This window comes from Entelurus aequoreus, linkage group LG17 (genome assembly GCF_033978785.1).
Source record: "Entelurus aequoreus isolate RoL-2023_Sb linkage group LG17, RoL_Eaeq_v1.1, whole genome shotgun sequence".
In the NCBI taxonomy this organism is placed as follows: Eukaryota; Metazoa; Chordata; class Actinopteri; order Syngnathiformes; family Syngnathidae; genus Entelurus; species Entelurus aequoreus.
Window position 1 is genome coordinate 12,797,259 of NC_084747.1, and position 13,776 is coordinate 12,811,034.

The following is a 13,776-nucleotide window of genomic DNA, read 5'->3' on the forward strand; positions in this document are numbered from 1 at the left end:
CCATTTTTCCCTTCTAAATGTTCAACTAACTTGAAGTGTTTTGTCAAGAGGATTATTTGTGATATGTACATTTTCAGAATGTGCTTCTTCTATTTTGGGCCAAAGTAAAACAAAGAAAACAATCTGAAGTTGTCGTAGTCTTATTTTTAAGTTATCATGCCCTGATTTTACATGTCCCGCCCACTTGGAAATAGATTTTCCTCCATGCGGCCCCTGAGCTAAAATGTGTTTGACACCCCTGCTGTAATGTGACTCATGTGAGCAGGTTACTGTATAAACACATTTTGTTATAAGTTATGAAAATGTGTTCAGTTCTCAGAGACACATCAATGTCAGTGTAGCTGCTGACAGAAGCAACATGTATATTTGATATATAATGTCATAGTTGGTGAGAATAAATAAATACAATGCATAAAGATAAATTCATATTGTACACATAATGTGATTAAAAAGGTAATTCCTTGGGTTGATTCATGCAAGTTTATGTTAACTTTATTTTTGTTACAAACCCATGTCAATTGAGTGGGGAATATATTTTTTGATTCCGGTTTGGTCACGTTGTTGGGGGGCAAATTAATATGTGAGGGAATTAAGGAAGCAGCATGAGACGACAAGTGTTTGATGTGGAAGACGTTAATGGAGTCTCTGATTGAAAATAAACTTTATTCCCTTGGAGTTTATGAGGCCAACAATCTCGACCTCAGTCTCAACATCTCCTTTCGTGCTGTCTGGCAAATATGCCCTACTCAAAGTATCCGCTAATAGCATTTTTCGCCCAGGCAAATACACCACATTTATGTCATACTTTCGCAGCCTAAGTAGCATCCGCTGCAATCTTTTAGGTGCACTAAGGAGTGGCTTTTTGAGAATATTCTCTAGTGGCTTGTGATCACTCTGCACTGTCACTTTCCTGCCATAGGCATCCTGATGGAACTTTTCCACACCAAAAACAATAGCCAAACATTAATTCTCCATCTGCGCATATCTTCTTTCGGTAGGAGTGAGAGCTCTACTACCAAACGCCACAGGATTGCCTTCCTGAGTTAAAGCAGCCCCTAGGCCAGTGTCTGACGCATCTCACTGTAGTGTCAGTTCCATATCCTGGTCATAATACTTTAACACCGGTGCCTTAGTTATTTTGTCTTTAAGTCTCTGGAACGCTGACTCTTGCACATCTGTCCATTCCCACATATTGTCTCTGTGTGTAAGTTGTCTCAAAACTTCACAGTCATCAGATAGATCAGGGGTGTCAAACTCAAATACAGAGTGGGCCAAAATTTAAAACTGATCAAAGCCGCGGGCCAAGGTTGAACAAATTCACCTTTTAATAGGGACCCAAACAAGTTTTGCATTGAATATTGAACAAGCAAGGCTTATATAACTTCATAGTGACATGCAAAATCGAGTTTCAAATAATAATAATTAAAAAATATCAATGGCATATCAAATACAATTTAAATAAAGATTGAATGCCTCTTTTCTATTTGCAGCCTTCTGAAGTAAATATCAACATTAACTTTTTCCACAGGCTAATAAATTTGAAAATAAAATAACAATGAATAAACCAACCATTCAGGACTTTAAACGGCTCAGTTTGCAACACACTGATCTAATCTGATGTGCCCAGGCCAGATACCTGCCATCTTTTCTTGGATGCTAGTGCATTAATGTCGGGGCTCAGGCTTTGAGCTGAGGCAACCTTCATTATCGAACGAAGGTGCACAGTCTTGGGGGCGTGCCTTGCCTTTAACGTCCTCTATGAGCTGTCGTCACATCCGCTTTTCATCCTTTCTAACATCGTGCCAGCTCAGTCAAGATATGTGCGGCTTCTGTGCGCATCCTTGACCAACAGCGATACGGGTTACACTGAGCGTGCCCGTATAAACAACTTTAACACTGTTAGAAATATACGCCACACTGTGAATCCACATCAAAAAAAAAGAATGACAAACACATTTCGGGAGAACATCCGCACCGTAACACAAAATAAACACAACACAACAAATACCCAGATCCCTTTGCAGCACTAACTCTTCTGGGACGCTACAAAATACACCCCCCCCCCCCCACCCCCCGCGCACACACACACACACACGCACACACCTTGTAGCTGTTTATCAAGTATGCGTTGCATTCACTTGTGTGTGTGTCCAGAAGCCGCATATATTATGTGACTGGGCAAGCACTCGTTGGACTGGGTGAAAAGCGGACGTGACGATTTTCGGGAAGGGCACTGAAATTTAGGAGTCTCCCGGAAGGGTTCGCAAGTATGAGAATTAGCAGTGAATGCGGTGTTATCGCGGCACCGCCGCTGTATATAATCGGCGAGCCAGCTCTAGTGTTAATTTGATATCGCCTCAAGGGCCAAGTGAAATTATACGGCGGGCCAAATGTGGCCCGCGGGCCAAATGTGGCCCGCGGGCCAGAGTTTGACTCCCATGAGCTAGACTCTCTGGCGGTGGTGTCAGAAAGGAGAAGTCTAGCAAAGCTCCCAGCCATTATGTACAACACCTCCCACCCACTACACTCTGACCTTGTGGGGAGAATGAGCACTTTCAGTGGAAGGCTCAGACTCCCAAAATGCAACACGGAACGACACAGGAGGTCTTTCATACCGACAGCCATCAGACTGAATAATGCATATGTTCCTTTTTGCATACTTGCCAACCCTCCCGGTTTTACCGGGAGACTCCCGGAATTCAGTGCCTCTCCCGATAAACCTCCCGGAAGACATTTTCTCCCGATAAACTCCCGAAATTCAGCCGGAGCTGGAGGCCACGCCCCCTCCAGTTCAATGCGGACCTGAGTGGGGACAGCGGCGACAGTCTGTTTTCACGTCCGCTTTCCCACAATATAAACAGCGTGCCTGCCCAATCACGTTATAACTGTAGAATGATCGAGGGCGAGTTCTTGGTTTCTTATGTGGGTTTATTGTTAGCCAGTTTCATTAACGTCCTCCCAGCGCGGTAACAACACACAACAACAGCAGTCACGTTTTCGCTACTGTAAAGCAGTTCGTCTGCCGTAAACAGCAATGTTGTGACACTCTTAAACAGGACAATACTGCCATCTACTGGATAGCCTTCGGAACACTGAAATTCAAGTATTTCTTTTATTTATATGTATAATAAAATTAATAAATATATACATATATATATATACCTAGAATTCACTGAAATTCAAGTATTTATTTTATTTATATGTATAATAAAATATATATATATATATATATATATATATATATATATATATATATATATATATATATAGCTAGAATTCACTGAAAGTCAAGTATTTCATATATATATATATATATATATATATATATATATATATGTATGTATATATGTATATATATATGTATATATGTATATATATATATATATATATATGTATATATATATATACATATATATATATATATACATATATATATATGTATGAAATACTTGACTTTCAGTGAATTCTAGCTATATATATATTTATTTATTTATTTTATTATACATATAAATAAAATAAATACTTGAATTTCAGTGAATTCTAGGTATATATATATATATATTTATTTATTTTATTATACATATAAATAAAATAAATACTTGAATTTCAGTGTTCCGAAGGCTATCCAGTATATATATATATATATATATATATATATATATATATATATATATATATATATATATATATATATATATATATATATATATATATATATATATATATATATATATTTTTTTTTTTAATTTTATTTTATTTTTTAATTTTTTTATTATACATATAAATAAAATCGAGTTGGTGAATTCTAGCTGTAAATATACTCCTCCCATCTAGAGGGGGGGGGGGGGGGGGTTTACCCACATATGCGGTCCTCTCCAAGGTTTCTCATATTCATTCACCGACGTCCCACTGGGGTGAGTTTTTCCTTGCCCGTATGTGGGCTCTGTACCGAGGATGTCGTTGTGGCTTGTGCAGCCCTTTGAGACACTTGTGATTTAGGGCTATATAAATAAACATTGATTGATTGATTGATTGAAGTAGAGGACTTTTTTACATATTAAATGCAAGAAAAAGAATTATTTTATTTATTACTTTGTTTTTGACACATTTGTCAAATAAATTATAACTGGCATCTAGTGTACATATTTACCACATTTACTTTAAGTTCTTTACATTTACATTTTTACCCAGTCCCACCCCCAACCACGCCCCACCCCACACCCCACCTCCCGGAATCGGAGGTCTCAAGGTTGGCAAGTATGCCTTCTTGACTGCACTTAAATGTAGAGTATATGTAGAATATATTTATAATATTTATATATTATATATATAATATATTATGTGTATTATATTATTTATTATTATTCTTGTCTATTGTGAGCGAACTGTGGTGCTGAATTTCCCCCAGGGATCAATAAAGTACTTTCTATTCTATTCTATTCTATTGTCGATTTTTGTTTAATTTCTATCTCCAAAGTATTTTGATACCAAAAATGTTTTCGCGATAAGGAGCACTTCAATTATGAGCCATAAATGTAAAAAGATGAAAAGGGTCGCTAGTTATTTAAAAGGTATTTTATTTTTTAAAGTGCAGTTGTCGAACGGAAGTTGCAAACTTCTGGCGCATGCGCAAACACATCGAACAGTGGTAAAGCGGAAAGGCAAAGATGGCGGACTAAGCGACGTGGCTTTCCGGAGAAGTTTCACATTTACGATCTTATAGATTCAAAAATAGCATCAAATACCTTAATTATTCGCCTTTTCTTAAGCCCACGAAACATGCATTGAGTGTGGAGCGACGGCGTGTTATCTGAAGTGAAGATTGAAGACGTGATAGAAGATGGACGACTACTGCTATGCTAAGATGGCGACGTCCGGTAAAAGAGAACATGAAAGAGAATCAGCGCCACCAACGGAGAACAATCTGAAAAGCGAAGATGAAGGTGAGTGTGTTGCGTTCCCTCATTTGAAAGCTGTTTGAATTCCAAGCCCTAAAAATAGAACAAACAATGTTGAACAATGTAAACAAAGAACCTCGATCCAAAATGGCGGAAAGCAATGATACTTGGTGTAATCCTGCGTGAGTCCGCCTTTATTGACCGTGATCCTGTGTTTTGATATTTGATATTGATATTTTGTTTGTGTCTGCAAATTTTCTCATCCTCTGATACAACATGTACTAAAAAACTCTGCAGACACTTTTTGTTGAAATCATTTTTGAGTTTGTGGATAAAAACATTTTGTCCCCGAAATAATCATTAAACTTGTTTAATGTGTTGGTACACAATATTTTACAGTACCTCAAATTCAAACTGCACTTTAATGTACTTTTATTAAATATAAAACTCCACAATCGGGGCACCGCTCACTCAACATCATGCGCCTCGGCTCTGTAGTCACCGCCACACAGCGGCATTCAGATGAAAGAACGGTACCGGTACTTTTCAAAGGTGCTATAGTACCGATTTCAATTGATTAGTACCACGATACTTTATTAGTAGCGGTATACTGTACAACCCTACTACACACACATACAGTACATAGAAGAAAGTGTGTTTTTGTTGTTTGTGTCTTGCAGACGTCCAGCAGCTGATCGGTAATCCAGAAGAAGTTTCCCCTCAGTTAGGGGGGAGCTCCACTTTGAAGCAGGAGACTCCACAACCACCCTGCATTAAAAAGGAAGAGGAGGAACTCTGCATCACTCAGGAGGGAGAGTGTCTTCTAGGACGAGAGGAAGCTGATTACACCAAGTTTCCACTGAGTATTCTCTCTGTGAAGACTGAAGATGATGAAGAGAAACCACAAGTAGACAACCTCTTAGCTCCACTATCAGATAGTGAGGCTGAAGACGAGGTTGAAGAACCTTTGAGCAGTGATAAAGACTGTGAAGGTGATATGAGGACTCACACTGACAACAAACACTCTGAGTGCTCTTCAACGAAGAAAGGTAAACCATCTTTGAGCTGCTCAGTTTGTGCTAAAAGTTTTACTAAAAAGTGCCATTTGACTCGACACATGAGAACACACACAGGTGAAAAATCATTTAGTTGTTCAGTTTGTGGCGTAAGCTTTTCTGAAAATAGCCATTTGACTGCACACATGAGAACACACACAGGAGAAAAACCATTTAATTGTTCAGTTTGTGGCGTAAGCTTTTCTCAAAATAGCCATTTGACTCGACACATGAGAACACACACAGGAGAAAAACCATTTAATTGTTCAGTTTGTGGCGTAAGCTTTTCTGAAAATAGCCATTTGACTGCACACATGAGAACACACACAGGAGAAAAACCATTTAACTGTTCAGTTTGTGGTCATAATTTTTCTGTTAAGAGGAATTTGACTGAACACATGAGAACACACACAGGTGAAAAACCATTTAGTTGTTCAGTTTGTGGCAAAAGCTTTTCTGTTAAGAGAAGTTCGATTATACACATGAGAACACACACAGGTGAAAAGCCATATATGTGTTCAGTTTGTGGCAGAAGATTTTCTGTTAAGAACATATTGACTCGACACATGAGTACACACAATGGAGACAAAACATTTAGTTGCTCAGTTTGTGGCAAAAGCTTTTCTTCTAAGAGGAATTTGACTGAACACATGAAAACACACACAAGAGAGAAAACATTTAGTTGTTCAGTTTGTGGCAAAAGCTATTCTATTAAGAGCATGTTGACTCCACACATGAGAACACACACTGGAGAAAAACCATTTTCTTGTTCAGTTTGTGGCAAAAACTTTTCTGTTAAGATGAATTTGATTGAACACTTTAGATCACACACAGGTGAAAAACCATATAAGTGTTCAGTTTGTGGCAAAAACTTTTCTTATAACAGCTCTTTGTGTCGACACATGAGAAGAACACCCTGTAGAAAAAACATTTAGTTGTAAAACAGGAGTAAAATAAGCAATCAGTAACCCCACTTAAAATGCAGCATGAGACACTGCACACTGATATAGTTCTGTGAAAATGATTGTCTTCTGTGCAAATGTAAAGAAAGTGAACTGTGTGTGATTTACTGCAATACTGTCAGTCTGTTCACTTTTTATTTGTGCTTTGTTGAAATTGTTCACACATTGCACAGCTTTTATTTTTCTATCAATACACATTATGTCTAGAAGACAGGAAGTAACTCAACACTCTTGAATAGTTTCTACCTCAGTTTTGGTTTGTTGAGTTAGCACAGGATTAATATGTGGAAATGACAAATGAGGCAGTTGATACATGGAATAGTTTTTATTGATGCTTTATTTTGTTTTTTGTTCAAACCTTGATGGGTTGTGACTTAAAGTTTAATTGCTTTGTAGAAACACTGAGATTAAGTATAAATTCATTGTGTTCTTCAAGGTGTTTTTGAAAATGTACCTTTTATTTCCTCTAAATTTTCAATTAACTTGAAGTGTTTTGTTAAGAGGATTATTTTTTAATATGTTCATTTTCAGAATGTGCTTGTTCTATTTTAGGTTGAAGTAAAATAAAGAAAACAATCTGAAGTTGTTGTAGTCGTAGTTTTAAGTTATTATGCCATGATTTTACCTGTGCCGCCCACGTGGAAATATATTTTCCTCCATTCGGCCACCTATCGCTAGGTAGAAATGAGCAGTTTCACCAACATGTTTATGTGAAACCATATTACTAACTGTCTGGTGTTTTACAGGATTCATGGAAGTTTATTGTCATACCAGCACACGATACACATGAGATGGCACACAATTTAGTAGCACGTGAACAATAGGATTGGTCCTGGTGGAGATCTACACTCTTAGTGCTTTTCTTCTTTATTTAGAGCAGGGGTTCTTAACCCTAGGGGTTCGGTGAGTCGGGTTCAGGGGTTCGGCGCAGGTCAAGACACGCCCGACTCATCGTGTAAGTAAAAACCTCTCTATCGGCGTATTACGGATACGGCAACAGCAGAAGTCACACTGATTTGCAGGTGTGTAATTGGTTGTGAGTTTATGCACAACAAGGTGATGTTCATGCACGGTTCATTTTGTGCACCAGTAAAAAAAACATGGTAACACTTTAGTATGGGAAACATATTCACCAATAGTTAGTTGCTTATTAACATGCAAATTAGTAACATATTGGCTCTTAACTAGTCATTATTAAGTACTTATTAATGCCTTATTCGGCATGGCCTTATTATATAACCCTGGCCCTAACCCTAACCTAATAACTCTAAATTAAGTCTTTGTTACTTAGAATATGTTCCCCTTACTAAAGTGTTACCAAAAACATATAACTTGTCTTGAATTTAAAAAAAAAAAAAAAACATTTTATTTTTCACTAAAGAAGGGTGCGGTGAATGTGCATATGTAACTGGTGGGGTTCGGTACCTCCAACAAGGTTAAGAACCACTGATTTAGAGTAATGATTTGACTTTCTAAAGGCTTTTAACTAAAACAACTAAGTAGGTTGAAAATTATGTATGTTTCTTGTATTATTTAAAATGTATGATTTTTTTTCCTCGATGTATGCCCTTTTTCTGGTTTGAACAACAGCCATCGAAAAAGTCTGTGCACGTGCTTGTATATATATATATTTTATTTTCAAAGAGTATTTGTCGATTATTTGATGTTAGATACAAGATTAAAATGCTTTTATTTTGAAAAATAACTGCTGTGGTGTGGGAAACGGAAGTTGCTGGCTTCTAGCGCATGCGCAAATGTACGTAAAGCCAAGCAAAAAGACGAAGACTGCATGCTATGGTTGTTCGGAGATTCTTCGAATTCACGATCTTAAAGTCATGTGATTCACAGCAAATATAGCAACAAATATCTCAATTGGTATTTTCCAAAGCCACGAAACGTGCATTGAGTTTGGAGCGATATCTGAAGTGAAGATTGAAGACGTGATAGAAGATGGACGACTACTGCTATGCTAAGATGGCGACGTCCGCTAAAAGAGAACATGAAAGAGAATCAGCGCCACCAACTTCCAGCAAATCACCAACGGAGATAAAGACGAAAGATGAAGGTGAGTGACTTGAAGTTTTGTCGTTTCAAAACTATTTCAAGCCCTTAAAATCGAAATGAGCCGACCTTGTTGAAGAACGTAAACAAAGAGCCGCCATGATTGTTAGCTTGAAGAAGGCAGTGGAGTTCACATCAGAGGAGATGAAAGAATGCAAAAGTCAAATTTAGAAACTAAAAGCAAAACAACAACTCTGTTAGGCTCGTTTGGTGTGTTTTTATATTCATCATGTCGTGGTTTTGAGGTAAGGTGAGTATTTAGTCACATTTAACAAAGTCTCTGTACAGTTTGTCGTGTCGTCAAGTAACAGAAAAGAATGGACGTGTTCAAGTCGCGAGCAACGACTCGTTAGCAGCGTGTTTTGAAGACTAGCCTACAGTTGTTTGGTCGCTGTCTGAAATTTTTAATCAAAACAGAACAGTTCCTCTTTCCTATGTTTGGCAAATGCCACTAATCCAATATTTAGCTCGCATTAGTAAGCTGAATTATTCATCTAGTCCATCAAGTTATTCGATGGATTTTTAAAGGCCTACTGAAAGCCACTACTACCGACCACGCAGTCTGATAGTTTATATATCAATGATGAAATCTTAACATTGCAACACATGCCAATACGGCCGGGTTAACTTATAAAGTGTCATTTTAAACTTCCCAGGAAACTTCCGCTAGAAAACGTCGCGGTATGATGACGTATGCGCGTGACGTCACAAAGGGCAAAGGAAGTGTTTGGACCCAATTCAAATACCTCTGTTTTCTTCGACAAAATTCCACAGTATTCTGGACATCTGTGTTGGTGAATCTTTTGCAATTTGTTTAATGGACAATGGAGACTGCAAATAAGAAAGTTGTAGGTGGGATCGGTGGAGCGGCGGACTACAGCAACACCAACACCAGGAGCTTGTGTTGTGTTTTGAGCAGGATAGCAGACGCACTACAGTGAGTAAGCCCGCCGCTGCATCTAAGTTAGCTTCTTTTTTTTAGCTTTGCCAAGCTGAATATTAATAATATTCAGCTTGTATTTACATGTTCATGGTTTAATAGTATTTTTGATCTTCTGTCTATCCATCCAGTCAGGTTTTTTTTTAATTTAGTTTCTATCTGCATTTGAGACTGCTATGCTATCACGTTGGCTACGTAGCTAGGTTAGCTTCTATTTTTTTAGCTTCGAAAAGCTGAATATTATTAATCGTGTATTTACATGTTCATGGTTTAATAGTATTTTTGATCTTCTGTCTATCCATCCAGTCAGGGTTTTTTTAAATTTAGTTTCTATCTGCATTTGAGACTGATGCTATCACGTTGGCTACGTTGCTAGGTTAGCTTCTATTTTTTTTAGCTTCGCAAAGCTGAATATTATTAATCGTGTATTTACATGTTCATGGTTTAATAGTATTTTTGATCTTCTGTCTATCCATCCAGTCAGGGTTTTTTTTAATTTAGTTTCTATCTGCATTTGAGACTGCTATGCTATCACGTTGGCTACGTAGCTAGGTTAGCTTCTATTTTTTTAGCTTCGAAAAGCTGAATATTATTAATCGTGTATTTACATGTTCATGGTTTAATAGTATTTTTGATCTTCTGTCTATCCATCCAGTCAGGGTTTTTTTTAAATTTAGTTTCTATCTGCATTTGAGACTGATGCTATCACGTTGGCTACGTAGCTAGGTTAGCTTCTATTTTTTTAGCTTCGCAAAGCTGAATATTATTAATCGTGTATTTACATGTTCAGTCACTGTGAATGTCCATTTCGCGTTCTCGACTCTCATTTTCAAGAGGATATAGTATCTGAGGTGGTTTAAAATACAAATCTGTGATCTACAATAGAAAAAGGAGAGAGTGTGGAATCCAATGAGCCAGCTTGTACCTAAGTTACGGTCAGAGCGAAAAAAGATACGTCCATCACTGCCTCTCAAGTCCTGAACTGTAACGTTCCTCATCTACGAATCTTTCATCCTCGCTCAAATTAATGGGGTAATTGTCGCTTTCTCGGTCTGAATCTCTCTCGCTCCATTGTAAACAATGGGGAATTGTGAGGAATACTAGCTCCTGTGACGTCACGCTACTTCCGGTACAGGCAAGGCTTTTTTTTATCAGCGAGCAAAAGTTGCGAACTTTATCGTCGATTTTCTCTACTAAATCCTTTCAGCAAAAATATGGCAATATCGCGAAATGATCAAGTATGACACATAGAATGGATCTGCTATTCCCGTTTAAATAAAAAAAAATCATTTCAGTAGGCCTTTAAGTCATCCTCCATCTTGTAAACACTGTAGCAGCTCGTGAAAGATTAAAATGATGTTGTTGCGCCAGGATTTGATTTTGAGCATTTTTCAAGATTATTCCTGTAGAAATCAATGACACACACACACACACTGTCTACTTCAGTGGTGTAAACTTTACTGAACCAACTGCGCATGCGCCAAACATCCATACACAACTACGGACGCCCATAAGGCACATATCCACTACATCTCCTCTTCAATGTACAACAAGGAATGAACAATCATTGCAATGTATTTATAAATAAGCATCACCATTTTTAACGAATCAACCTAACACCGTATAAAGGCCAGGGCCGGCCCGTGGCATAGGCCGTATAGGCAAATGCTAAGGGCGCCATCCATCAGGGGGCGCCACGCCAGTGCCACAAATGTTGGAGAAAAAAAAAGAAAAAAAAGTTGGTGCTATTATTTCAAAATACAAAAAATAATCCCATGTTAATTAAAATGCAAAGTAAAGCCTATTTAATAGAAATATTATTTGTTACACGGTGGACCCCCTCCCTGACTCTTTTTGGACGTCACCACGTCAAAAAATCAACACAAGATGTCAAAACGGCCAAAACTGTCAGGTGCCCAGGGAAGAAAAAATAGAAAAGAAGAGGAGGAGAAACGAGAAAAAGACAGAGGTAGCAGGTAGGTAACGTTAGCCTACATGAAATTATTTGTCTGTTACAGAATGTGATAGTAGCCTGGCTTTTTAGCATTAAGCTAATGTCACATGATTCGGCAATTGCTAATCAATAAATAGCTGGTTCTGTTTTAACGTCGGGTTAATATTATGGAGGGGGCTAAATTGTTATGGAAAATAATAATGTAACGTTAGGTAATTACAGTACTCCCACCTTACATTCCTCAGGGACATTTGTATTAGATCTTTTAAGCAGATGTTTTTTGTTTACATTGTTATTGCCTTCTGGTTAGCTAATGTTTGCCCTGCAGGTAATAGTCACTTTTCCACCCCTTTATATATTAGGTATAGTTGTAAGCCTAGTTGTTAAAGTGCACATCATTAATGTTAATTAAGCAATATCACATAAGAGGGAATGCTGTTTTTTAATTTGAGCACTGCTGTGATTCGGTTAAAGATAATCATAACATAACATTCTCATATAATATGTTAATTTGCTTTCTATAAGTAAAAAAAAAAGGTCAAAGACAAAGCTATTCGATTTCTTGTGAGAATATACACTTCACTGCCGATGTGGGGGGGCGCCACCTAAAATCTTGCCTAGGGCGCCAGATTGGTTAGGGCCAGGCCTGATAAAGGCATTAAGTATGAGAATTGCATAACAAATTCCTTACCATCCAAAAAAAACAAACAACAACAACAGTGTTGCAAACTTACAATCAAACAGTAATTGCCTTTTAGGCTTCAAGATAACACGAGGTGCGTTTTGTTATGTCCTGTCCTTTCACGAGATATAGTCTTTAAGCTTCACTTGCCGTCTTGGAGCATCTCTTGCTCTACGACTATGCGGTCACGTATTAACTCCTCCCGAAGCACTCCAAACTTACAGTGTTCAGCCAGTTTATGTATTGCTGTTATAAAGCTATCTGCCGACTCACCAGGCTCCTGTTTTCATACATTAAACTGCGCGCGCTCGAATATGACATTGTGTCTCCCAACAAAATAATCAGCAAAACTTTTTATCACCGCAGCATAGTTCTGTTTCTGATCCGATGTCAATGGAGAAGCATCCAAAATGAGCGTCCCTTTTCTTGTCCAGTCCTGACGCCACTCCATACCTCTCGAATATTTTGCTCCATCTGGGGCATTTCTTCCCGTCCCCGCAGTCGAACTTTTCTGGCGGGCTAACTTGAAAGTTGTCTCCATCCGTGCATTGCCTTCACTCATTGTAATAGCGAACTTGGGAACTAACTTCACTCGTACTAATAAAACAAAAACCACTACCTTTCGCCGTCGGTATACAGTTGTGCTCATAGGTTTACATACCCTGAGAGAATTTATGATTTCTTGACCATTCTTCAGAGAATATGAATGATAACACAAAAACCTTTCTTCCACTCATGCTTAATGGTTGTGTGAAGCTATTTATTGGCAAACAACTGTCTTTACTCTTTTTAAATCCAAATGACAAAAGAAAGTACCCAAATGACCCTGATCAAAAGTTTACATACCCCAGTGACTTTGATCTGATAAATGCACAAAAGTTGACACAAACAGGTTTGAATGGCTAATCAAGGTTCCAATCCTCACCTGTGACCTGTTTGTTTGTAATTAATGTGTGTGTATAAAAGGTCAGTGAGTTTCTGGGCTTCTGACAGACCATTGCATCTTTCATCCAGTGCTGCACAGATGTTTCTGGATTCTGAGTCATGGGGAAGGCAAAAGAATTGTCAAAGGATCTGCGAGAAAAGGTAATTGAACTGCATAAGACAGGAAAGGGGTATAAAGGGATATCCAAGGAATTGAGAATGCCAATCAGCAGTATTCAAACGCTGATTAAGAAGTGGAAAATGAGAGATTCAGGTAGACCAGCAAAGATTTCAACCACA

The 13,776-nt window shown here is 37.9% G+C and overlaps 1 protein-coding gene across 1 annotated transcript; it reads left to right on the forward strand.

Moving 5' to 3' along the window:
- Positions 1-5,058: 5,058 nt before the first annotated feature.
- LOC133632105 (gastrula zinc finger protein XlCGF57.1-like) lies at positions 5,059-7,316 on the forward strand. The gene is made up of 2 exons (XM_062024341.1): positions 5,059-5,080; positions 5,579-7,316. Exons 1-2 carry the CDS (start codon positions 5,059-5,061, stop codon positions 6,886-6,888), a joined length of 1,332 nt encoding a protein of 443 aa, XP_061880325.1. The 3' UTR covers positions 6,889-7,316.
- Positions 7,317-13,776: the final 6,460 nt, after the last annotated feature.